Source organism: Babylonia areolata, chromosome 6 (assembly GCF_041734735.1).
Source record: "Babylonia areolata isolate BAREFJ2019XMU chromosome 6, ASM4173473v1, whole genome shotgun sequence".
In the NCBI taxonomy this organism is placed as follows: domain Eukaryota; kingdom Metazoa; phylum Mollusca; class Gastropoda; order Neogastropoda; family Buccinidae; genus Babylonia; species Babylonia areolata.
This window is the reverse complement of record NC_134881.1, coordinates 32,316,284-32,343,519: the sequence shown is the minus strand read 5'-3', so window position 1 is coordinate 32,343,519 and position 27,236 is coordinate 32,316,284. Positions and strand designations below refer to the sequence as shown.

The window sequence follows — 27,236 nt, the reverse complement described above, 5'->3', positions numbered from 1 at the left end:
CTGGAAAGGTTGTTGCAGGATAATTGTGCAATTTTGATTTTGAAATAACGAAAATTAATTTTGATTTGTTCAAGCACACCCGCGTCTGCCATAAATGATATCGAGGTGGATGTCGAACTAAAACTGAATTTCTCTTGCCCACATGATAATCGTAAAGCGCAGCTCACGCATGAGGCCTAGTTAAGATTCTTGTTTTGAAGTAGAGAAGTATTACATATATTAGCACACACAACGCGCACTCTCTCTCTCTGTCTCTGTCTCTCTCTCCTTGTTTCTTGATGACACGCGCGTGCAAGAACACACGCACGAGCACGCAGACACATGCACGAACACACACACACACACACACACACGGTGTGTTTGACTGGCAGACTGACCAGAGGTTGCAACGTCACTCAAAGTTAGTAATAACGTCACTCAAAGTTCCCCGAGAAGATGGAAAGGTATGTATCCGAGTACGCTGGCAAGTGTGTGTGTGTGTGTGTGTGTGTGTGTGTGCTCGCAGGTGCGTGCGTGCGTGTGTGATCCAGTAGAGCAAACCCCACCACAATGTTGTTCCTGTTTTCCGCTCTGGTCCCCAGAGCCCTACAATCAGATCTTTCTCCGTGTCGCGAGGTGAACCGAGGAGAGCGCCATGCAATATTTAGTGACTGACTGGATGCTCGTGCCACCTCCCCATCTTCTCTGTCATTTATTCTCTGGATATTTTGGCACTCCCTCCACCCCTCGCCCAGCCCTCCAATTTGATGCATGTCCCTTCAGAAACACACACACACACACACACACAAACTACTACAAAAAAACCCTTTTGATCCTTTTTGTGACCCCTCCCATGGGAATCTGGGGCTATGGGGAGGTGTGGGGGAGGGTGCGGGGGCTCTGTCAGTATAAACAGTAACCCCAACATCTGAAAACTGTATGCTTAAAATTTCTTCTTTTCTGTCACTGTCCATGTTTTTGGGTGTTTTTTTTCCGGTTTTCCCCAGTTTCTCCTGTTGTCTCTTCATTTCTTATTTTCTGCCTTGCTGATCCAATTTACCTGGGTGTTTGTTTGTTCTGTTTTGTTTTCTTTCCTTGAAAGCCTTGAATATTTTTAGGGTTGTATTTTTTTTTCCTAGAGTTTATAATTGGGCACTCCTACTTTTTTGCGCCTAGAACGTGTGAAGTTCCCTTTGGCAGTGTATGCTGTTACATGCTTCTTATTGTATATAGCCTTTGTTTGTTATCTGTAATTATATATGTGTTGATGTTAGGTGTGTGTGTGTGTGTGTGTTTTAGTTAGTTTTTTTTTCTTCTCCAATCCTTCCATGAAAGAAATGACGGAATGTTCAACGTCAGAGGCTTGTGTACTTGAATGTAACTGTACTTGTACCTAGTTTTCTTTGTTTTTCTTTTCTGTTCCGGTGTGGCATCCCAGACTGTCCCCCACCCCGGAAACGTACCCGGATGACAATTTGACCCCTGGAAATGTCCCCCAGGGACTTTCTCGCCGTTCATTATTTTCCCTGTTTTGCGTTTTAGCCTCGTTTTGAAATCTCCCCCTTACCCTGAAAATGTCACCCCCATGTATCCCGTAACGTGTGTGTGTATGTGTATGTGTGTGTGTGTGTGTGTGTTGTTTTAGCGATGACTATTTGATTTTTCTTTGCAAGAGCGTTAAAAGCTGGATGTATCGAATTCAGCGTGGGTGATGAAAACTGTGGCCATGTGTTTTCATACTTGAAAAAGGTCGGTATATTTACCCAAGTGCACTCAGGGATGCAGAGCAAAGAAATAAGTCGAGAAAAGAGTATTTCGCAGAACTGCTGGCCTCTACACAATACGAAGATACATTTTGCACCACAGAGGCTTTTTTTTTTTTTTTTTTTAAGTTGTATGTTTTTGTTTTTACAATTGTTATTTTTTTTTTTTTTTTGTGGTCTGACGTGACAAAAATTGTTTTATTGAGGACATGAAAATTTTGTTACCGCACATGTTTATTTCTCTCTTAAAAGTTTATATCCGTGGAATGTCATTTGTTTTCAAACTGTTATTTCAATATTTTCAAGCCACTAACACATATACACACATGTCTCTCTCTCTGTCTGCCCTTCGCTCTGTCTCTGTCTCTCTCCCATATGATAATCTCTTCAGTTTTGTCAACTGAGGCATGTTCAGATATTTTACCCGGTGGCATTATCACGCTGACAGAAAGACAGGGAAAACTCAGGGAATATCTACCAAATATTTTGCATTGAAAATGTTTTTTTATCACTTGAATAACTTTCACATATACCTACACGTACGCGCGTATATGCTTACAGACATACATTCGCACGCTTCTCTGTCCCCCCCCCCCCCCCCCCCCACACACACACACACACACGCATCCACGCATCAAAGACAATTATAGACACGAGCGCGCGCACACACACACACAGAGACTCACACACACACACACACACACACACACATGAGCGCGCGTGTCAGAATACTTATATATATATATATAAGCGTGAACCCAACGCTTGTACGGCATACAACTGGATGTATACACTTATACGCCGGCTTACATGCTGGCTTTAAACAAGAAAACAGACACGGACACAGAAATATATGATCAGACTCAGACATCCCCGTCCTTCACTTACAACTACACACACCGGGTGGGGAGGACGTCACGGGATAAATGGGGAGGACATTTTCAGGGAAAGGGGGACATTTCAGAACGAGGCTAAAGCCCCCAAAAGGGTCATTTTGGCTGCTAACAATGTCCGCAGGGGACATTATGAACGGTGAAAAAGGGGACATTTCCAGAGGTCAGTTTGTCCCCCCGGGGACGTTTCCAGATGGGGGACAATCTGGCATACTACACCGGGATCTACATGATCGGTCAGTACTGTTTTCCAGACCTGATATGGTTCTGTGTGGACGGCTAGACTATTAGCAACAAAAGAAAAGGAAAAGAAAAGGCTTAATATATTTTTGTGCACGCCCTTGCATGCGAAGGCGAAAGGAATAGAAGAAAGCGGTTAATTGAAATTACGTGCGAGGGTAACCCAGATCATGACAGTCTAAGTGACTGTCCTTGAATTGGAGGAGGAGGAATTTTGTTTAAAGTCCCGTCACACATAATTATCGGTGAATGAAGACCAGTTTGTTGGGGTATTAATGTATACATTTGAGTATTATTGCTTAGAAGGGGAGGGGTATGAATGGTGAGTTGAGTTGGGGGGGGGGGAGATCGGGGGCGAGGGGGGCGGAGCGGGTGTGTGAAGGGGGGGGGGGAGAATCTATGACTTTTGCATGGACCTTAACTGTTCATTTTTGCAGGGAACACGTCCGAAACAAGTCAGAATCAGTGCTTGAATGCGAAGGACGTGTAAGCATATGGTGATCATTAAATTTAAAAATGTTGAGAGGTTTGGGAAGTGGGTGGGGGTGCGGAATCGAACAAGGAATGCAGCAACCCGACCTCATCTCACCCCTACGCACCCCCCACCCCCACCCCGCGCCATCAAAAAACTCCCAAAAAACAAGAAGAAAAGGGGTAGTAGGTGGAGGAGAGAAATAGAGAAAGAAAACGGATTTAGCGTTTGGTGTGTTTGCGTATTTAGCTGATAAGAATTCTTCAGCCATCAGGATCACTGGTCACGCCTTCCACTCACCATTAATTTCGTTTGATAAAAGAATCCCTTCAAAGCACTAAAAATAACAAATGGCTATGAGTATTATCGCGCTCTCCATCTTTTTCCTCTTGTGATTTTTTTTGTTTTTTTTTTGTTTTGTTTTTTTGCTCACATCCATTTTCTGTAATTTACTTTTCTCCCTCCTTGTGTGTTATATCGCTTTATCCCATATTTCGTGCTTTCTGACAAGCGCGAACGAACGCGTGGGCGCACCTGCACACACACGCGCGCACACATACACACGCTCACGTGCGCGTTGCTACTACTGTTACTACTACTACTACTACAACTGTTGCTGCTATTGTTGCTTTGCATCATGCACCCAGTAGCTCCTTATTTTGATACTAAATAATCGGCGCGTAATTCTGAAGGTCACAGCAAGTACATTCCTTCTCTCCGGTTTGCTCCAACACATCAACAAAAACCTCTTTTGGGAAAAGCAGAGGAGGTTGAAAGAGGGGTGGGAGGCGAGGTTAAATGATACGCATCTGAAACAGAGATGGTGCACGTTAGAAGCCTGTTAACTAGTACATATCATTATATAGCCACATCTCGGTGGTGGTGGGTGGGAGCATTGATTATATACTAGCAAAACGGATGGCCCGGGGAAGTGACATGTGGTGGAGGAGGGGGGCCGGGGTGAGGGGCGAGGGGGGCATGAGTGATGAGGCAGAGGTGATCCAGAGAGTAACTGACACAGGGGGTGGAGGCAGAAACTGCACAACCGTGCAATCAATCACTGAATATTGCATGCTGCCGTCCAACCCTCATCTCCGCCCCATCCCACAGCGCGAGAAGCCAGCGGATTTGATTTGCTGGTCCGTCAGCAACCAGAGCGGGGGGGGGAACCGAAACAGCTTGTAATGTAACAATTTTCCGTATTGTTTGTGTGTCTGTCTGTTTGTCTGTCTGAGTCTCTCCCGCTCTCCCCCTGTCTCTCTCATTCTCCCTCTCCTATCCCAGCTCCTAACCCCCTCCTCTCTGTTTCCACCCTCCTTTTCCATTCTTATTAACCTTTGGCTACCCCCACACCCATCCCCCAACCCCCGGCCCCCACCTCTCTCTCTCTCACTATCACTCTCTCTGTGTTTGCTTGACAGACATCAACTATTTATTTTTAGTAATGGCCATCAGCTTTGTGGGTCCTTCGTGATGAAACAGAATTTCGCTTCTGATCTCTGCATGCACGCTGCACACCTTAGTTGGACGTGTCCCGGTCACAGCTCTGGTTCTCTCCCTTTGCGCAGAGTTCTGTTCCATGAAGCAAAGAAAGCAAAGCAGAGCAAAACAAAACACCCAAGCGGCAACGACGCAGGCATCACCATCCTCAAAATAAGAGAGAGCGCGCTTGCTTGCTTGGACACGCACACAACCACTAAAGGCTTTACATGGTTTCAATGATCACGCAAAATGCATACATGCATGAACTCATGTTGGATGGATGTACACATTACATAAAAGCTAGCAACAAATAAACACATCACCTGTCCCAGAAAGTCAGTAGACACGCAATGAACCACGATAGCCCAATGCCATAGAATATTATGCACAAGTTTTTCTTATGTGACATGTACATGATAATGCAATACATCCACTAAAACCTTATGTCATTTAACATAGAATAATTGTATGCACAACAGTTTTCTTATCTGACATGTACATGATAATGGTGATATAATTATGCGCCATAACATTGTGAATCATTGAATGGATGGCATTGTATTATGAGATGTGTTGCCTGCTTCTGATTCTACATCGTTTTTGTTTTCTTTGCATTGTGTGTCCTATCTTCATATCAAGCTTAGTATTAGAATAATATCATCGAAATACGTGACTGGAAATAAAGGAGACATATGACACAGGTCTTCAAACAGCACGCACTGCACTGCAGTGGTGGTGTAGAGTTGTGTGAAAAATGGAGCTTTGTTACGTGAGCAGTTTCGAACGACACTGATCTGAGCAACATGCTGTCGCCATCCACAAGAGAATACGTATCACAGCGAGCATTGTTGGCATCTTCGTCGTGGGCGTCAAAGAGAAAAATGGCTATTGCTTCAGCAGTTCTCTTGACTTTTCAGCGAACTCTGTGTGTGTGTGTGTGTGTGTGTGTGTGTGTGATAGCTAGAGAGAGGGAGAACACGTTACAGTGAAAGTGAAGGAGGTTGACTGCTTGACGTGAGGGAGGAGAGGAAGCAAGTGATCAGAAGAGCAGGCGGCAGTTAAAACAAAAAGCAGGCCATTACCGCTGTGGAAGGGACCAGCCACAGGCAGCAGGCTGACTGACGCCCAGCAGAGGGTCCCGTGCTATGATTACCTCCACGGTTCCCAGCCTGTGACCAGGGGGCTGACGGGGGACACGTGCTATGGGGCCCCTTGGCTGACGGTCGGCCTCTCACATGTAAATGGAGGTCTCATTCATCTCTGTGGAACCGGCCGTGGGATTTGGACTGTCTGTTTAACCCTTTGTAAGCCGTGTCAGGGGCACTGGATATATATCTGGCGCTTTGTGGCATGGTTGGTTCGGTTTTTACTCCAAAGAATTTGATTATTTTCAGCTTTTAGAAATAAAGAGGAAAACGTGAAAGTGATATTCTCTACACCTGCACCAGTAAAGAGACAGGGTTTGGGTAGTTTGCTTTCAAAATATTGCTACTGTAGAGAATTGATGGCTTATTTTCACAGGCTTTTTCATTTTCCCCCAAGGCATTCTGGAATTTATGTCAATCCTCAGTTTGAACGAAGAGCCTGCCATCTTTGCTTCGCTGAAGTGACCACAGCATAGATGTGTACACATTCTGGCACATCCGAGACCTTTACTGTTCGCACAAACAAAAGCCAGGCACAGTTGTTAGATTGAAAGGCAGAAGTCGAAGTTTGTCATGACTGCGCGCGCGCGCGTTTGTGTGTGTGTGTGTGAGAGAGAGAGAGAGAGACCGTGGTTTGTTTTTATCTTGCGTATTTTTGTTGTGATTTTTATTCCCCTGTCATCCCAACACACAAAGTGTTAAAGCATTCAAATCACGACTCAAGGGAAGTGAATTGGCTGAGGGGTGAAAAGACGGGAGAGGAAGGGGTTGCACGATGCAAGGTTGGTTGGGGGGAGTGGGGGGCCGGAAGGGGGTGGGGGGTTGTAACTGTGCATTATTATATCCATTGACCTCGGTCGTGGCGTGGGAAGAGCACTGCACAAAAGAGCGAGTGAATGGGTGAAAAGTTGCTTTGAACTTAGAGTGCATTCCAATTCTGTGACAAATGCTTTTCGCTAACGCTGTGGATGATTGTTTGCTTGCTTGTCCAATGGGCTTTTAACACCCATTTTTTTCTGCTTTTGTCGGGATAGGGTCTCTTACTTTTTTACGGGGCGCAGTTTTTAGTCAGTTTCAACAGTGTTTATGCCATAGTTTACGATTGTGTAACGTTTCTTACGTTAGCAAAGTCTGTTTCATTACTTTGTAAGAGCTCTTTTTTTCTTTTTCTGTTAAACTCATAGCCGGATTTTTAAAAAAAACATTTTTTTTGGCTCATCGCTTAAATCGGGGCTGTATTTTCTCAAATAAAAAAAGTTAGTTTTATCATGATATGAATTGTTTTTAATATTTCTGTCTCTTTAACTTCACTTGTGTGTATGCGACTGTGAATGGAGATGGCAGTGCCAGCAGTAATTTGCAAATGTGTGTGTGCAAATAATCATATCGGTGAGCTTTTGGTCTGTCTGGTGTGCTTTCATTTATTTTGTCTGCATCCCCCAATCCCCCACCCCAACCCCCACCTTATGTTGTTTGTTATTTCTTTTTCATTGAAAGTGTCAACGAACGTCGTACAGTGTGTTTTTGTCTACTGTTCGACTGGCACAGAAGGGTTAGTTGGTGTGCTGGATAGTGGTGGGGGTGGGGTGTTGGGGCAGGAGAGAACAGTGAGAACGATGCAAAGGTGGCAGAAGATTCAGACATTCTTCAACACTTGTCTGAGGCGCATCTACAAGATCCGATGGCAGGAGAAGATCCGAAACGAAGATCTGTGGGAGCGAGCGGGACAGGAACCAGTGGCCAAGCAGATACTGCGGAGGAAGTGGGGCTGGATCGGACACACCCTCAGGAATCCAGCGTCCAGCATCACACGCCAAGCCCTGACCTGGAACCCGCAGGGAAAGAGGAAGAGAGGCCGGCCTCGCAACAGCTGGAGGCGAGATACCGAGGCAGAGTTGAAGCAGCAAGGGACCAACTGGACTGGAATGGCCAGAACAGCCCAGAACAGAGTGCGATGGCGAGGGGTCGTCGATGGCCTATGCTCCACCAGGAGCGATGGGCAGAATGAATGAAAATGATGCAAAGGTGGGGGTAGTTCCGGTATGAAAGTGTTTTTGCCTCGAGAAGTGTGATATATTTGTGTGCTGTGTGGTATTCACGAGTGTACATTGTTGGTTTAAACAGTATTTTATTTGGAACATGTCACAATACAACACAGATATCGATGAACAGGACAACAAGAAAATCTTATATAAAGCCCTGTCCTGATACATGTACATACTGAATATGTGACGGATGTCATCATAACTAGAAGTTAAGACGTGAACATACATGAATTCCGAACAAAACTAAGCTGAGATACAGTGTTCATTGTTAGCTTGTGCTATATGATTATTCATGAGTATTTGTGTTATGTATGTGCATGTTACAGTTTAGCTCTTTCTTTTTAATCCGAAACCAGATTTTTCATCAATGGACGGGCCTATGTCGAGGCATGTCTCTGCAAGGAAAAGAGGTGTGGGTGCGTTACTGCGCGCGCGCGCATCCAGTTACGCACACTGTAACACCCAAAGATGGAAAGACAAAATTATTACCTGCTGTGCATGCTCATTTCCTCATTCTGTTCACATGACTACACCTCACACCATAACACACCTGATCACACCGCCCTTGTACGCTCCACTGCACCACACGCTAAAGTGTTTACATTACCAGGAGAATCAATATTTCTCGCGCGCGTACGCATGTGCGTGTCTGCGTGCGCATGTGTATGTACGCGCGCACGAATATTATATGTAAGTCTGTATGCATGCGTGTATTGTGTTTGTCCTCTGCATACGCACGAAATGTGTGTGTGTGTGTGTTTGTGCGCGCGCGCGCACGCAGGTGTGTATCCATCCAATTAACAGCGATAGCTACCTGGCTTTCCCCAGTCTATTGGGCACGGAGGTAATCAGTTCCCAGTGATGGCGTGTTGGGCTTCCAGCGGCCGGGGTCCTTTTGATGTGGGCTCCAGTGACGGGGACCCGGGCCTTTTCCATTATATTATCCGTCGCCCCGACGTCTCTTCACCTCCGTCTGAGAGACAGCTACAGCGTCTTCCCTGCGTCTGTTTCTGTCCCGTTCTCTGATTCCATTTACGTCACAACTGGGTGGGCAGGGGAGAAGAGTTGGGGGGGCTGGGGGGGGGGGGGGGTTACAAAGATTGGAGAGGGTGTGGGGGAGGAGATGAGAGGAAGGGTGATTGTGGTGGGAGCTCCAGGACAAAAGGGGGAATTGAGGTCTTCTGTTTCTGAACTACTTTTCTGCCGCCCCGTTCTGCCGTTGGTTTGGCGGTTGTTGTCTTTTGTCTGTATCGGGTTTTATTTATAGATTGATTTGATCTGGGGTTTTTTTGTTTTGTTCTTGAAAGAACGTCAGCGCCATGAGGCTCGTGTTGTTGTTACGTTCTGTTTCGACACTGTGAAACAAAAAACCCTTTTCATACAAGTTCAGTTGGCCTGCGTTTGTTTGGGGTGGGTGTGGGTCAGTGGGTGAGAAGGGAGTCGCGGATCTCTTCCATTCTCTGTGCATTTTCGGGTACATTACGTCAGTTCTGTCTTGGAGGCGTGTGTCGTGTTTTGTCACGATCACGTTATGCGCGGTTTGATACAACTTAGTGTCTGGTACCAAATTACAGATGAGTGGTGCCGTAAGTAGATTGAAATTGTTGTTGTCCTCCCGGTTATGTTGTTTTTGTTGTTGATGTTGTTTTTGAATTGTTCAGACACGTGTTGTTACTTCATGTGAGACACAGACACACTGTTTCAAGCCATGGCTGCATGCCTGTTCCAGTCAGCTTGTGTGAATTAAGAGGTACAGAGAAATAAGCAAAGAGAGAGAGAGAGTGTGTGTGTGTGTGTGTGGTGGGGGGGGGGGGGGGGGTACATCTGTATGTATGTATTGTGAAAGGTGTGTCGCCAGTTTCACTCTTTTTATCATCATGTGTGCGTGTGTGCGCGCGCATATAATTTTGGTCGCATCGGTGTTAACATGTGACTTTAACAGGAGGCAGCGGAAAGAGAATTAAAACCGACACTGAGCTATTTTCAGAGATGCTTGTTTCGTGTTTTATACCAGATGAAAATAATGGTACCCGTTAAGGACTTTTGTTGCATTATAGACATATGCTTCAGTCCGTTAAAAGCATAGGCACGAGAAATAAGATACTGATAATCCTGAATGTGACGCCCGAATCTGATCTCAGTGTGAGCTGAGCAAGCTCCAAAGACAGAAGATTCGTTGTTTCCTGAAAAAAAAAAGAGGATACCCTCCTTGTGCGCACGCTAGCGTGCACACACAGATACACACTTACCACCCACCCCCTGTCCCCTCTACTCGCCTCCCACGCCCCCAACGCACACACTTAAATACACATACATGCAAAGACACACACACACACACACACAGTCCTCCGTCCCCCTAGCACAAAAACACACATCACTGGCTTGCGTCCTTGACCTCTTCTACTTTCCTTCTTCTTCTTCCTCTCTCTCTCTCTCTCTCTCTCTCTCTCTCACACACACACACACACACACACACGCGCGCGCGCGCGCGCGCAGGAACGCACACAACGGATTGGAATGCGCGCACTTTAATGATGTTGATGGCTGAGGCAGGTTTTTTTCCCTTCTTGTTGTCCTGTTTGTTTCATCGTTCTTTTTGTGCTTTTCGCAACGTCTTGTTCACTCCTCCTTAATGTTCTCTTTGGGGACATAGAGAAAACAAACAAGAGCTTCGACATCTCAGGGGGCTCCAACCGTCCTTTCACGCGCCATTGTCATGTATGTTACTTGAATGTATGTTTGTCTGTGCGCGCGCACGTAAAGCGGTGAAGTCGTGTTATTGGGTCAGGCTTATTTTACTTTGTTCAGGACATTATTCATCTTTTGCCTGAAAGCAGCCAGTTTTATTTGTGTGTGTGTGTGTGTGTGTGCGTGCGTGCGTGCGTGCGTGCGCGTCCGTCGTCTCTTAGAGAGAGAGCAGGGGGTTAGATAATTTACTTCTCCCAGTACTAACACACTGCCTTCTTCTCCTGCATTCTTCACCCTCCTGCCCTCCTCCCCAACAACGCCTATTATCAAATCCCATTTGGCTAGAATGTGCTTTTCACTTAGATTTTCTGTGGGGTGATTATAAGGTGCAGAAAATAGTGTTATGAATAAAGGAAAGACTGATCTGCCATGGGAAGAATGCACTTTCTCGACTTCGTACAGGGAGGATTCACCAGTGAAGCATTCCTAGTGTGGCTTTGAGGGTCAGTTACTGTCGTGTGTATTTTGGAATCAGAACAGGCACAGTTGAGACCACGAAAATGCTTCGTCGGCAATACAGAATCTCCTCTGATGCTTTTATGGCGCTTATATATATATATATATATATATATATATATATATATGTGTGTGTGTGTGTGTGTGTGTGTATAGCAGCCTGCGGTCATCTTTTTTGTTTCAATTGATTTTTTTTTTTTTAACGCGCTCGAAGAAGGCTGTGTGTAGTTGTGAGCGTTTGATGAAGGACTGGTCGTGTGGTGTGTGTGAGCAGCATGAGAGTAATGCTAATTGTAGAGAAGGTCCAGAATAGGACGTTGATGTTGGTTCTGTTTTTGCGTCTTTTTATTTTATTTTATTTTATTTTTTATTCTTAAAAAAAAAAAAAATCTTTTCAGTCCCAGAAAATCTTCCCTTTTTTTACGAACTCTTGCCAGACACTAAAAGGGAAGAAATAGTCTAATCTCCGGTCTAGTCTGATTTAGCACGTATCAGGCGCCATCAGGTCCATTCTGTAGCGGAATCCCCCCCCCCCCCCCCCGGCCCCCCCCACACCCCATCCCATTCTCCCTTCCAGTTGATGGCTTGCCGAAGCTTAGCCAGCCTTGGCTTTGAAGTATTTTTTCTCTCTGGCTTTTTTTTTCTGGAAAAACCAACAACAACAACAAAACCGCTATGTCAAAAATGTATGTTTTATGGTGTCGATTAAGATGCGTGACCTTACACTTTAGTGTGTATGTGTGTGTGTGTTTGTTTGTTTTCACTGTTTTTCTAGTAACGCGACAGCCATTGAATTACTTCTTCTTTTTTTTTAATGTTTATGCCTCGCCTTCAGTTTGACATTCTTCTCTTTTATCTCTCTCTCACCTTTTTTTTTTGTTTTTTTGTTGTTGATATATCATGCTTTCTTGTATGTTGTATTTTGATAGCACTACTTTCTCTAATTTTATTGCTGGTAATACATTTAGATTCCCATTCTGTCACAGTTTGATATATCCCTTTTCGTTTTCCCCTCGTCTTGTTGTTATCACACGTACGTTCGTTGTGTGTTGCAGGTGCCCGATCGGCTGGTGAAGAACCCCGTGTGTGTGCGTGTGTGCGCGCGCTGCAGTGATCCAGAGAGGTCATCATGTCCGGGGAAGAAGTGGGAGCCAACGACCCTATGGTCAGCTCCAAACAACCCACCCGTTTCTCTTACAAGGGGCCTGCGGGGCGAGGCCTGTCTAAGGTGAGGAGGGTGACTTTTTTTCCTTTCTTTTTTTTCAGTTTTCAGAAAAAAATTCTGTTTAGTTTACAAAACAACATGACATACATAAATCCATTCTTACATCTATCCATACGCCTGTTCGTGCATCCATCCATACATACATACATACACACGCGCACACACACAAACACACACACACACACACACACACACACACACACACATATATATATATATGTGTGTGTGTGTCTGTCGATACAAACACACTAGCACGCGTGCGATGTTGATGATGATGATAAATAGTTTCGCTGACGATAACAAGATGTCGCCATCACCATAAATGATGATAACTTAGAACATGATGATACCAATGCCATCACCATATGATGATGATGATACTAACAACATGTTGGTATCATCACCAACACCATAATAATGATGATACTAACAGCATGATGGTATAATCGCCATCACAATAATGATGGTGACAGTACTAATAAGAACATTATGACACCATCGCCATCATCATGAATACTGATGACAGTGATTTTGTTTATGATAATAATGGTAGCGCTGGTGATGATAACATTGTGATAACAGCACCAGCACGACAGTCACCACCATCATGGCGGTGACGATACCGGTTTCGTTGACAGTAGTGATAAACTAGTTAGTTGGTAACATTACAGTGGTAACATAACCACCACCATTACCTTCACCATCTGGCTGCTTCTGCCACCACGTACCATCCCAACAACCATCGATCATCACCGCTGGCATATTTCCCCAAGGTCAGATTTGTCTTACACAAACATCCCATCATACATTGATTGGCCCCTGAGCGCTGAATCGTCAATTACGGGTAGAAATAATGCTGTTACCTTACACATGGTTTTAGGGGCTGGCGTTGGGGCCGTGGAGGAGGGGAGATAGAAGAGCTGTGAAGCCAAGTACAGTCAGAATTTTTTTTTAAAAGAAAGGAAAAAAAAAGTGGGGGTGAGAGTCACCATAAGGAAGCAGGACAGTGGAAAATACGTGCTTTCACATGAATACGCTTAATATAGAAAAAAAAAAAAGAAGAAAAAAAAGCAAAAAAAAAAAAAAAAGCGTAAGACGAGACAGAGCGTCAACCTGACAAGATGGCGTGGAGAGCCTTGGCCAAAGGGATGATTCAGCGCTTATAGTTTAAGTTTCAGCACTCAAGGAGGCGTCACTGCGTCCGGACAAATCCATATACGCTACACCACATCTGAAATTATAGCGGACCGGGCAAGACGGCTCGTCTTTTCACTGTTAGCCGCGCGAAATTTGTCCAAGCAGAGCAAACCGATAGACCTAGTTTGCATCAGTTTGACATGATGAGTATATGTATCACCAAACATGGAGTATAATACAAACTCCTCCTTTTTCACACATGATATTTTCACAGCGAATGATTCTCCACCTCATTCCAGTCCTGGCATCTCAGTATCAGTATCAGTAGCTCAGGGAGGCTTCACTGCGTTCGGACAAATCCATATACGCTACACCACATCTGCCAAGCAGATGCCAGACCAGCAGCGTAACCCAACGCGCTTAGTCAGGCCTTGAGGGAGGAAAAAAGTAGAAAAAGTAAATGAATGTTGGCATTTCAACATGCATACACATACTAAACGCAGCACGGTAGCGCGTAATCGTTCTGTCTCTCCCTCTCTGTCTGTGTCTGTCTGTCTGTCTCTCTCTCTCTCGACCACCACTTCCCCTTCTGTCTTCCTCTGTCCATACCCTCGACCCTTTCTTATCAACAGTCAGTCTGTCCTTGAAAAGCTGTACTTTGTAACTGTTGTCGTTTTTCTGTTTTTCTTCTTCTGTCAAATCAAGATGCGAAAAGCCGATAATGTTTCCTTTGGCGGCTGGGTGAAAATAGACACGAAGGAACATAAGCGTTTTCGTGTACAGGTCACGCAGTCTACGCGCGTGGTGTTGAATAATAACGGGGACAACGTTCACTGAGAATCGTATTCCTACAATGTGTGGTGTACAGGAATAACGAGAAACATGTGCAAGCATGTTCGCTAGCTCAGTTTTTATCATTGTTCATGCTTGCTGTTCTTCGTTTTGTTTTGTTTTTCTCTCCCATCAATCGTTTACTTTCGAGTGCGCGCGCGCAAGTTTGCATGCACACCCACATGCCCTCCGTTTGGTCTCCACAGAAAGAAGTTTGACGTTCCACAAGAGAGAAGAGAGAGGTGTTTTTTCAACAAGCGGCTTTACACATCTGGCGGATCTGTTTCAGTTCTTTACCCTTGTGCAATCTTCGTGAAATTGTTTGGGGCTGTCACCGTCAGAAGTGTTGTGAAGTGTTTCTTCTTCTCCTTGCTTCACATCTCCTCCTCGCATGTCCCAAATTTTTGCTTTTGTTGGAACTTGATGCGATCGTTCGGGATTTCATACTTTTTGTCTCCAGCGCTTGTCTTTCTGTTCATAGTATGCTTCTGTCTGTCTGTCTGTCTGTCTCTCCCTCCCTCCCTCCGCTCTCCACCCGGCTGTATCTCTTCACACTCTCTCCCTCATCCCTCTCTCTCTTTGTGATTGCTCGTTGTATGATCTCTTTTTTATTTCTTTCTTTTCCTTGTTTCTTTCTTTAAAAATAAACAAAAGACTTTGTCTGATGAAAATAAAGTCGTTTACGCTTTTGCCCCATCCGCCCCTTCTGCTCGTTTGGTGTTTTTCTCTCTCCCCATCCTTTTTCCCACACCGTTATCCCTCTTTCTCCCCCCACCCCCTCTCTCTGTCTCTGTCTGTCTGTCTCTCTTCGTGGCCCATTTCTTTGTTCGGGGCCGGAAGCCTAACAAATAAACCATTGTCTTGTCTTGTCTTCTCTCTTTATCTATCTCTTTCACACACACACACACACACACACACACACACACACACACACACACACACACACACACAGCAACAATACAACAGCAACTACTGCTGCTGCTACTAGTAAGTACTACTACTTTTCATTCCATATCCTTACTCACACCACTACTCCAACCACAGTTCAAGACGAGGAAAGGAATGACAGACACCCAGACACTCAGTGAGATGGACCAGCAGCCGTAAAAACAGACCTTCCCATCACGGTCACCAGTGCTGTGTGCCGAACCGTGAAGCGTTAAATCAGTGGCTACATACAGGTGTAAGCCAGCCAGGAGTCACCTCTTCATTTCCACCCCCCAGGAAAAGCGCGGCTTGTATATCTGGTGAAAAATTGCCTCCAGGGTGCAAGGGTCAAGAACCGCTCCTTTCGTAGATCTTTCAGCAGGTGTCGTGGGAGATAAAGGTGTAGGATTCTATCCGTCCTTGCGATTAACCTAGGTGTTTTTTTTTGGTTTGGTTTTTTGTTGTTGTTTTTTTAAATAGACTTAAGTATAGAAATGAAGAATGGTAAATTTTGCACAGGATGTGGTTACACACACACACACACACACACACACACACACAATTACATTTCTTTTTTCTTCCAGATAAGGACATCCAAAAACAGTGTTGAAAGACTTGCTTAAAATTACCACGATGATACAGTTCTAATGCGGTATAAGAAATTAAGCTTTCTATTTAATAGTTTTACCCTCTCTCCGTCCTTTTGTATTGTATTACTCTTTTGTCACAACAGATTTCACTGTGTGAAATTTGGGCTGCTCTCCCTAGGGAGAGCGCGTCGCTACTTTGAGAGCGCCACCCACTTTTTTGTTTATTTTTCTGCCTACAGTTACTTGTTTTCCAATCGAAGTGGATTGTTTTACACAATTTTACCAGGGAGGACAACACTTTTGTTGCCATGGGTTCTTTTATATGCGTGCATGATACACACGAGACCTCAGTTTATCGTCTCATCTGAATGACTAGCGTCCAGACCACCACACATGGTCTAGTGGAGGGGGAGAAGATACTGGCGACTGTGGGATTCGAACCAGTGTGCTCAGATTATCTCGCTTCCTAGGCGGACGCGTTACCACAAGACCAACACTCAGCACAATCGTTAGTTTGTGCGCAAACAAGTTTATGTGTGCATTTGCATACATCATTAATAGGTGTACAAGAGACCGCATGTGTTTTGTATGAATTTTGTGTGCATTATGTGCGCATGCTCAGTGTTGGCTGTCATGGGTTGGTCAGTCCGTTTTACAATAGGTCATCGAGTACTTTATTGAAAAAAAGGGGGTCAGTTATAACCAGTTTTAATCTGCTCACTTATATATAACCCCTACGCCTTGTATGTCTGATTGGCTGACTGAATTTTTTGCTCCCTTATTTCTCCAATCCATCTCATCTCTCTCTCTCTCTCTGTGTCTCTGTCTCTGTCTCTCTCTCTCTCTCTCTCTCTCTCTCTCACACACACACACACACACACACACACACACACACACAGAGTTTTAAACACAGGAGAATCAGCACTAGATGTCCAGAAAATAACTCAAAAGGAGATGGTTTGGGAATGTATGCAGACGCTAAAGTTAACTCCATCCAATTATGACAGGTCTTTAGAAAATAGATAAGTGAGAATCTGAAAGTTACTGCAGGAGGAAAGAGTGTATAATATAATTATTCAGTATTTTCTCCCTCACCCCTTCTTTCCAGTAGCCTTGAATTTTGTCCTGGGGAAATTTTAGATGGGAGCAAATCACAGAGGTGGCAAGGGCGCGTCAGTACACCTTGACACTGTTTGCCAGGTAGGCAGAGAAAGATAAATGCGTGCACAGCAAGAACATGGCAAAATACGGGACTCAATACATCTCTGGCGGTACCACCCTCCACACCCTGACCTCTGTCACACTTGTTTGGCTGGCATTCCCATTGGTTACGGCCTGCAGTGAGGGTGATGACCCAAGGTACGCTTGGTTGTAACTTAGGGATTCAGCTTGGTAGAAACTTTGCAAGCTGAGACATAATTAGGAATCAACGATTATCTTTTCTGTGTGATTTACGTTATGGCAGACACATGTCATTTGGATGGATCGAGTGAAGAGAAGGGTTTGGAGAGGAGGAGGGGGATGGTGGATGGGCTTAGTGGGCAGGGTGTGTGTGTGGGGGGGGGTGGGGTTGGGGGTAGTGGGGGAGCCAAGATGAAAGTCTCGCCGTCAGTGCACCCTTACAGTCCAGCAGGGCAAGGACACAACACCATGCCGAAACGGGTCCCCGAACCCTGATCACTAGTGAAAACTGGATCAGAAGTCGAACGCCTTACCGATTCTCCCACAGCACCTCACTTATTTATTTATTCATTTATTTATTTTGGGGAGCGCTGTTGTATCAGGTGGCTGTCCTCCTGGTCATATTTAATGGGAACTTTAAGAGACCCTCATCCTCACTGGGGAAAGCTTTCTGTCTTGACTACTTATTTTCGTCTTTCGTGACGTACCCACGAGATCCAATGGTATGATGGGCCAAATTTGTAGTCCTTTGCCTGCCCTGTCACGTTAATAAATCCTTGTCGGCAAGAAACACACCGCAAAAGATTTGTTTGGAAGCAGATCCCATTGATAGTAGTGTTAGATTTCGATAATTTTTGGCGTTCCCATAATTAGTGACATCAGAAGGTATATCACCTACATATAAACGTGTTCCTCAAATTACCAAATCCATTTGTTTGCAAGGGCGTTTTTATGTGCGAAGGTTCAGTGAACTTAAAATTTAAATTGTTGCCCTCCGTTCGAGTTGCGTAATGAGGGGTTACATGTGGACTTTCAAATGTTTCAAACATGATATCTTGTATTATTTTTCTGAAATACAAGCTTGGTAATTTAAGCATTAATATATCATCGTCATGGCCAAGTTTACTAGAACCAAACATTTGTTTACCGAATCTCCTTTGTATACTTTCTAGATCTGTATTATGCTTTTTGACTCACTTGTGTAAACAAAGTGAGTCTATGTTTTAACCCGGTGTTCGGTTGTCTGTGTGTGTGTGTCTGTGTGTCCGTGGTAAACTTTAACATTGACATTTTCTCTGCAAATACTTTGTCAGTTGACACCAAATTAGGCATAAAAATAGGAAAAATTCAGTTCTTTCCAGTCATCTTGTTTAAAACAATATTGCACCTCTGGGATGGGCACAAAAAAAAGAAAGAAAAAAGAAGCCTAATTATATGCAAACTTCATTTACTGTTATATGTATATTTTTTGTATTCTCTAAACTTGGCACTTTGATCTGATATTCTGACCCAACAACAAGAGCAGTCATTATTATCATTTTTTGTTCAAACAGGAACTTCTTTTGCTAAGCATGGAAGTTTTATTTATTTTGCAAAGTAGTAAAAAGGGAAATTACTCTGTAATTAATGCGAGGGGACGTAATTTGCTCTAAACTGATCTTTCTCATCTTAAACATTTCATTTTGAATTTATACTCAATACATTAAAGGCTTGTGTGCTTTACTCTCAGTGTAGAGGGCTTTCACTATGTTCATTCGCCCAAGTGGTCTTTTTCGGAAAATACTAAAATCAATACAGATCTGTTGGCTGAGCCCTAAAGGTCATGGGCAAAAATCAGTTGCGTACACATATTTATACACATTTAAAGCACGTGCTCATATTCTTCGCGAACGCGAACGACGCCATTTTGTTTCAAGTTGTTGACCTGTCCGTTCAATCCTATATTCAATGGACAAGACACGATAACATGTGATGGAAAGTTGGAGAAGGAGACCGTTAAATATTTATTCAGAGAAAGATTTGTGAACGCCTCTTCACTTACTGGATTATGCCCCAAACTGCCATAAAAATATCCACAGAATTAGTCTGAATTCACAGTTAAAAATTGTAAACCATGCAAGTTGATACCCTTGAACTGATCATGATGAAACGAAAAGATTTCCAGTCTTTTCTCAAAATGAAGTCCTTTTCACTTCTTACGACGTTTAGAAGTGCTTGTACTTGGCTCTACATGTTATTTGTTTAACAAAATACTAAATTTTCATATCAACTTTAAAACTATAAAACTAGAATGAACATAAAGAGAAATTGAATCGACCGTGTCGTACTACATTCCCGGCGGGTGTAACTAAACTTGTACATCTATCTAGATCTAGTGAAAACGGCTAAATGTTGCAGTGTGATTGCGGCGATAGGCATTAAAAAGAATTTTTTATTGCCCCTAAAGATTTTTTGAATGCCCAAGATACACCAGAATAATATTATTTCAACAGCGTTCTCGCTGCGAATACCACAATTGATTTATCGCCCTTTAAAAAAGTATGTTCAAATGTTAAATTTTAGAACGTCAGTTAAGGAGCCTCGATAGTGTATGGATAAGGCAGTTCCTCTCACTCGAACACGCGGGGTTCGAATTTGGTTAGGACTTTTTCTTCTTTTTTTTAACGCGAAGCTTTATGATAAATACAGAACACATTTTAACGATTAGATTTTTTTTTTTTTTAAAGTGCATCACAAGTGAGTCTTGAAGGCTTTGCCTCTCTTTTTTGTTGATGTTGTCTTTTTTTTGTTGTTGTTGTTACTAAATTCAAGAACCGATCATATGTTGCCATATTATAAAATTGACAGTACAATGGATTTAAAAAGACGAAGTCAAAAGCGTCAGTGCACAGTTGTACTCACGTCCTCCCCACCATGCACGCACGTGAATACACACTGGCGCGCGCATACTCACACACACAACTGCAGCGCGCATTAATGTATGTAGTGTGTATTTGAGCGTATTAATGATGAATATTTCAGTGGATGGGGCTGGAGAGAGAGAGAGGAGGAATGCTAATTTTAGATTTGACCTCGGACTCGTCATCCAGGCATATCAATTCAGCGTATACACCAAGCGGGGCTACTCTGCTTTGTTGACTGGGAGGATCAGATAACCTCGGGACCTCATTCTTCTTTGTGGCGTTTTATCTTGTAAATCCGATCCCGACAATGGACGAAATACATGAGTGAAAGCAAAATGTTCTCAAAACTAGATCTCAGACTAGGCTGTCATCAACTAGAACTAGACCCTGAGTCAAGAGACCTGACCACTTTTGTCACACACAGCGGTTTTTCAGATACAAACGCCTTGTCATGGGAATCAGCGCAGCAAGTGAGGTCCACCAGCATGAGATCCAGAAAGTTCTCCAAGGAATACCAGGAGCAGCAAACATGACAGACGACATCATAGTCCACAGTCCAAACAAAGAAGAACATGATCGACGATTATACCAAGCCCTACATCGTCTGCAAGACGCCGGCCTGACACTGAACAAAGAAAAGTGCAAGTTCAGAAAGTTCGAAATCACGTTCCTGGGACACAAACTGACAGCAAACGGGATTCATCCCACAAAGGAGAAAGTAGAGGCAATCCTGAACGCCAGAGAACTAGAAACAGCAAATAAAGTCAGAAGCTTCCCTGGACTTCAGAACTACTGTGCGCGATTCATCCCAAACTTTGCAACTTTGGCCGACCCGCTACGAAAATTGACACGAAAGGACCAGAAGTTCATCTTTGAACCAGAACAGCGAACGGCAATTGAATAACTGAAGAAAGCCTTAGCCAGCGCCGAAACTCTGGGATATTATGATCCAAAGCCAAAATCAAGATCATCGTGGATGCATCACCAGTCGGGGGATAGCCGGAATTCTTGTCCAAGTTCATGAGAACACACCCAGAGTGATCAGCTACGCAAGTCGAAGCTTGACAGATGAAGAAAGACGGTACTCTAAAACAGAGAAAGAAGCCCTTGCCATTGTCTGGGCTTATGAAAAATTCCACCCGTACATCTATGGACTTGAATATGATCTGCTGACGGACCACAAGCCTCTACAAGTCATCTTCATTCAACGCTCAAAACCAAGTGCCCGGATAGAAAGATGGGTCCTTTGACTTCAAGCCTACAAATTCAAAGTCGTCTACATCCCAGGCAAAACCAACATCGCTGACTCGCTATCATGCCTGCTCACGCTGACACCAACTGAGTCAAAACTGGCCGAAGAAACAGAGAAACACGTTCATTTCTTTGCAGTGAGCGCAATGCCAAATGCAGTGACCACAAGGGAGATAGAAAGAGCTTCAGGTGAAGACGAAGAACTGACAAAGGTTCGAGAAAATCTCAAGACGGGAAGATGGAATGACAACAATTTGAAACTGTATGCAGCATCAGTCCAGAGCTGTGTACAATCGGCAAGTTAGTGCTGAGATGTTCAAGAATTGTCGTGCTGAAGAAACTATGCCAACGAATCATTGCCCTTTCCCATAAAGGACATTTTAGGATTGCTGGAACAAAACAAAACCTGCGAACCAAAGTTTGGTGGCTCGGAATGGAGAAAGAAGCAGAAAAATACTGCAAAACTTGCCACGGTTGCCAACTCGTGAGCCAACCAAACCCACCAGAATCAGTGGAAAGTACAAAACTACCACAAGGACCATGGGAAGACATCGCTCTCGATTTCCTTGGCCCACTTCCTTCAGGCGAATCAGTCCTCGTGATCATTGACTACTACAGTAGATACTACGAAGTCGCTGTCATGAAGTCAGCAACTGCTCAGAAAACAATATCCATCTGAAAAACAGTTTTTGCCAGGCATTGACTGCCACTGACTCTACACTCCGACAATGGCCCACAATCCATATCTGAAGTCTTTGCCAAGTTCCTGAAAGTAAACGGAGAGAAACACATCAAAAGTACACCAAGATGGCCTCAGGCCAATGAAGAAGTAGAAAGGCAAAACAGATCTCTCTTGAAAAGAATGAAGATTGCAAAAGCGGAGGGAAAAGACTGGAAGGACGAGATCCTGACCTACATTGCTGCCAAAGGAATGATTCAGTGCTTGTAGCTTTTAGAGGCGTTTGATTGGCTAAGAGCGGACTGGGCAAAACGGGTTGTCTTTTCACTGGCCAAGTAGAGCAAACCGATAGGCCTAGTTTGCATCAGTTTGACATGGTTAGTATATGTATCACCGAACATGGAGTATAATACAAACTCCTCCTTTCGGACGCAAAATTAGAACGAAACTTGCTCTCAACTCACAACAGAAACGATTGATCAGGAAACCTGAGATCATGATGCTGAAAGAAAAGGACTTTCAAAATTGTATGCTGAATAGAGGAGAGGACCAAAATCCTCAGACATCGATCTTGGAGACAGGGTGCTGATGAAGAACCAGAAGACTGGAAAACTGCAAACTCCGTTCATCCCTGAACCCTTTGAAGTCGTTCAGAAACATGGCAGCAAAATCACCATCCATTCATCAGATGGAGCCGTCTGTAGCCGTAACTCCTCCCTCATGAGGAAATACCTTCATCGCGAAGAAGAAGAGGCTGGAGCTATTCCTGCTGAGACTGCGCTCCCTACACCAGACCGAGAAGATGAGACAACGGAGATGCCCTGCGTACGTGGTGTGCAAACACCACACTTTGCAAATCCCAATGACACCAGAAACATTACAAACCCACTGGTCGTACCAATGACACTGGAAGCGAACGATGAGCAGAGTACAACTCCCAAACGCAGACCCACACAAACCAAGAAAATACCACAGAAATTCAGTGACTTTGTGATGACTTAACTTAGGTTAGAGAAGCATGCTCTAACCCACAAGACAAAAGCAAAAACACATTCAAAGTGTGAAGACTGTAATGTAAAACAAGTACATTTCCACATAATTCAGTATTGTTAATTGAAGCATAAGTTCTTTACATTGATTTAATTTGTTCAAACATTTATTTGTTTAATAAATTCAATGTTAGTTAATGTAAGTTGTTAAATGTTAAAACAAGAGAAGATATTCAACAAGAAGTTGACATTTCATATTGCAAAAAACATTAATGAGACAGGGACATTTTGTGAAACAGACTATAAAGTTTTAAATTCAGTTATTCAAGTGAAAATCATTTGTGTTGTAAACATCACATTTCACTGTGAATTTATGATGTTAATATTAAAAAAAATATATATATATATATTGATAACAAAATAAAATATAAAGTTGAACATTAACTTCAAAGTAAAGAGAAATAGTCGGTTTCGTTAGATTTTGTCATTACACATTTTGACATTAATTTAAAGGTTAGAAACAGAGGTCATGCTTTATTATTTAAAAAAAAAAATATATATATATATATATATAAGGTTTAAATTAATTCCCGAGAAAAGGAGGGATGTCGTGTTTGGCTAGAATTCCGTAACAAGACTGTTACTGTGGCTTAGGAGCATTCTGGGAATAAATGGAGCGAGACTCAAAAACCGTTGTCTGACTGCAGCTTAGCATGAATGAGTTTAGGGATACTGAGTGGAGTCAAATCAAAGCAGAACAGTTTCAGTTTCAGTCTCAGTAGCTCAAGGAGGTGTCACTGCATTCGGACAAATCCATATACGCAACACCACATCTGCCAAGCAGATGCCTGACCAGCAGCGTAACCCAACGTGCTTTGTCAGGCCTTGAGAAAAAAAAAATTAATTAAAAAATGAAATGACATAAACAAATAACTAACTAAATAATGATAATATATTTTTTTTTTTTTAAGAAAGAAAGAAAAAAAAGCAGAACAAAGTCAGAACAATCACGGGACACTACAATGGCGACGAGAATAAACATGAATGACTTGTTGGGGAGACCACAGCCGTTCAACATAACAGGTGACGCACAAACCGTCTCGTTCAACTTCACAGCATGGCTGGAAGAGTTTGAATCACATGCAGTGTCGGACTATTTATTGACGAAGATTCGGATGAAAACAAACGACGACGTGCACTTCTACTGTACACCGCAGGAAAGCAAGTAACACTTTCAAAACTTTACAAAACACAGGAGACGTAAAAGACTATGACAAAGCAGTGAAAGCTCTGAAAGAACATTACAACGTCAAACTGAACAAAACATTTTTACGTCACAAATTCAGAAAATTATAACAACTCCCGGAAGAAACAGAGGTGGTGTGTGTCCATCAAGATCAATGATGACCATCGTTGTCATCCAGCTGGGGGATGGGGGGAGGGTGGTGGTGGGGGGGGGGGGGATGCTCATGAATCTATCTGTGAATGCGCAGATGGCTGAATAGTCCAATCTGCGCACGAAATATTCGCTGACAGTTGGGGCAGACAAAGACAGACATATCATTGTCAGGGAGCTTGTTTGCCCGTGACTTTCTGGCCTGCCTCTTCTGAACAGCTGCAGCAGTCCTGTTGGCCTCGCACAACTTGGCGCCTTTGTGCTCAGCAGCGCGCCATTTGTAATGGTCCACTGCAGATTCCTCCCACTCAATACCGGATTCAGATATGAAAATTAATACTTAAAAAAAAAAAATCTACTATCACCAGTATGTGTGACAGGACATTAAACAAATTCCACTCCATTAATTAACCAGGCTTTCCCACACTACAGATACCAGACAATATTGATGATGGCACTAACGAACCAGGCTTTCCCACAATATTGATGATGGCACTAACGAACTAGGTTTTCCCATGCCACAGGTACCAGACAATATTGATGATGGCACTAATGAACCAGGCTTTCCCACACAATAGGTACCAAACAATATTGATGGCTCTAACAAACCAGGCTTTCCCACACTACAGATACCAAACAATATTGATGATGGCTCTAACAAACCAGGCTTTTCCACACAACATATACCAAACAATATTGATGATGGCACTAACAAACCAGGCTTTCCCACACAACAGATACCAAACAATATTGATGATGGCACTAACAAACCAGGCTTTTCCACACAACAGATACCAAACAATATTGATGATGGCACTAACAAACCAGGCTTTTCCACACCACAGATACCAAACAATATTGATGATGGCTCTAACAAACCAGGCTTTCCCACACAACAGATACCAAACAATATTGATGATGGCACTAACAAACCAGGCTTTGCCACACAACAGATACCAAACAATATTGATGATGGCACTAACAAACCAGGCTTTTCCACACAACATATACCAAACAATATTGATGATGGCACTAACAAACCAGGCTTTCCCACACAACAGATACCAAACAATATTGATGATGGCACTAACAAACCAGGCTTTTCCACACCACAGATACCAAACAATATTGATGATGGCTCTAACAAACCAGGCTTTCCCACACAACAGATACCAAACAATATTGATGATGGCACTAACAAACCAGGCTTTCCCACACAACAGGTACCAGACAATATTGATGATGGCTCTAACAAACCAGGCTTTCCCACACAACAGATACCAAACAATATTGATGATGGCACTAACAAACCAGGCTTTCCCACACAACAGATACCAAACAATATTGATGATGGCACTAACAAACCAGGCTTTCCCACACAACAGATACCAAACAATATTGATGATGGCACTAACAAACCAGGCTTTCCCACACAACAGGTACCAGACAATATTGATGGTGGCACTAACAAACCAGGCTTTCGCAGGTGCTGTCATGGTGCCGAAGCAACTTGCTGCTGGTGCTGACGGTGGTTGGGGTGTTTTTGGGTGTGATCCTGGGCTTCAGTCTGCGTGCTGTGGAGCCCTCGGCGGATGCCATTATGCTCATCTCCTTCCCTGGAGACATCCTCATGAGGATGCTCAAGATGCTCATCCTGCCCCTCATCGTGTCTTCCATGATCACAGGTCAGTGTCCTTCTACCCACTGCACTTCTTTTCTACTTTTCATCCGTGACATATATGTGTGTGTGTGTGTGCGTGTACACATGCACATGTATGTGTGTTCTTGCTAAAAGTAAGAATTATATACAAACCAAATTTTAGTTTTAACATGTTTAAATGCAAGTTGTGACTGTAAATTTATGTACTTCCTTTCTACTTTTCATCCATGACATGTGTGTGCATGCTTGTACTCGTGCACATGTATGTGTGTTCTTGCTAAAAGTAAGACAGTTCTATGCAAGCCAAATTTTAGTTTTGGTATTTTTAAACTCAAGCTGTGACTGTAAATTTATGAACACTAGGTGGTATTAGGATTTTTTCCCCTTTTTTGATACATGATAAGACAACTGAAACTGGATATGATAGCAGTATGCCATTGGGGAAAAAAAGAAATAAAGAATTCATTCAGCATAACAATGACAAAACAATATCTGTCCGGCCTTATTATCAGTATGTTTGGTAAGTGCTTACAGTTGGTTTTCAACTAAAGATAGGCGCTATTAATGATGATAATGATGATAATAATGATTATACGAATGATAATAACGATTATTATAAATTCAGATGATCTCATTATTAGAAAAATCAGTGGTCATTCTTTAACTCAGGTCTGGCCAATTTGGATGCCAAGAACTCTGGCAAGATGGGTCTACGAGCCATTGTGTACTACTTCAGCACTACGTTCTTCGCCATCATCCTGGGCATCATCCTGGTGGTTGCCATCCACCCTGGTGACAAGTCCTTCAAGGAAGGTGTCAACCTCAAAAGGGATGAGGGCAAACCCCCCACTTCCATGGACGCTTTTCTGGATCTTATCAGGTTTGCTAGTTTCTTGTATTGCTTCTCAGTTAAAGCAGATTTTTTTCTGTTTGAAATTTGTGCTGCTGTCCCCAGTATGAGGACCTTCTCATAATCAGGCACAACTCCTTTTTTTTTTGTTCCTGCATAGCTATTTATTGTATATGCTGCTTACGTCTGTGGATAGTTTTCTGTGTCTGATCAGGTTTGTTGTGAAATGTACCCACTGCTCATCTTGGAAATTTTTTTGCATGATAGAGGGTGGGTAATAAACAATAATCTATAACTTCTTTGGGTATGGAATTGTTTTTTTTCTGGATAATATCAGGTTCATAGTAAAACATATACTGCACATTTCTTTGGACATTTTTTGTGGATTTAACC

At 43.3% G+C, this 27,236-nt stretch overlaps 1 protein-coding gene across 5 annotated transcripts in view; it reads left to right on the top strand.

Moving 5' to 3' along the window:
• The window catches only part of LOC143282945 (excitatory amino acid transporter-like), a 93,900-nt gene that overhangs the window by 53,086 nt on the left and 13,578 nt on the right, over window positions 1–27,236 (top strand). For all 5 annotated transcript variants that reach the window (XM_076588853.1, XM_076588848.1, XM_076588850.1 and 2 more), the window contains 3 exons: window positions 12,279–12,451; window positions 25,820–26,018; window positions 26,663–26,873. In XM_076588853.1, coding sequence (XP_076444968.1) covers window positions 12,353–12,451; window positions 25,820–26,018; window positions 26,663–26,873 — 509 coding nt within the window. In that variant the 5' untranslated portion in view covers window positions 12,279–12,352. The remainder of the gene's footprint in view (window positions 1–12,278; window positions 12,452–25,819; window positions 26,019–26,662; window positions 26,874–27,236) is intronic.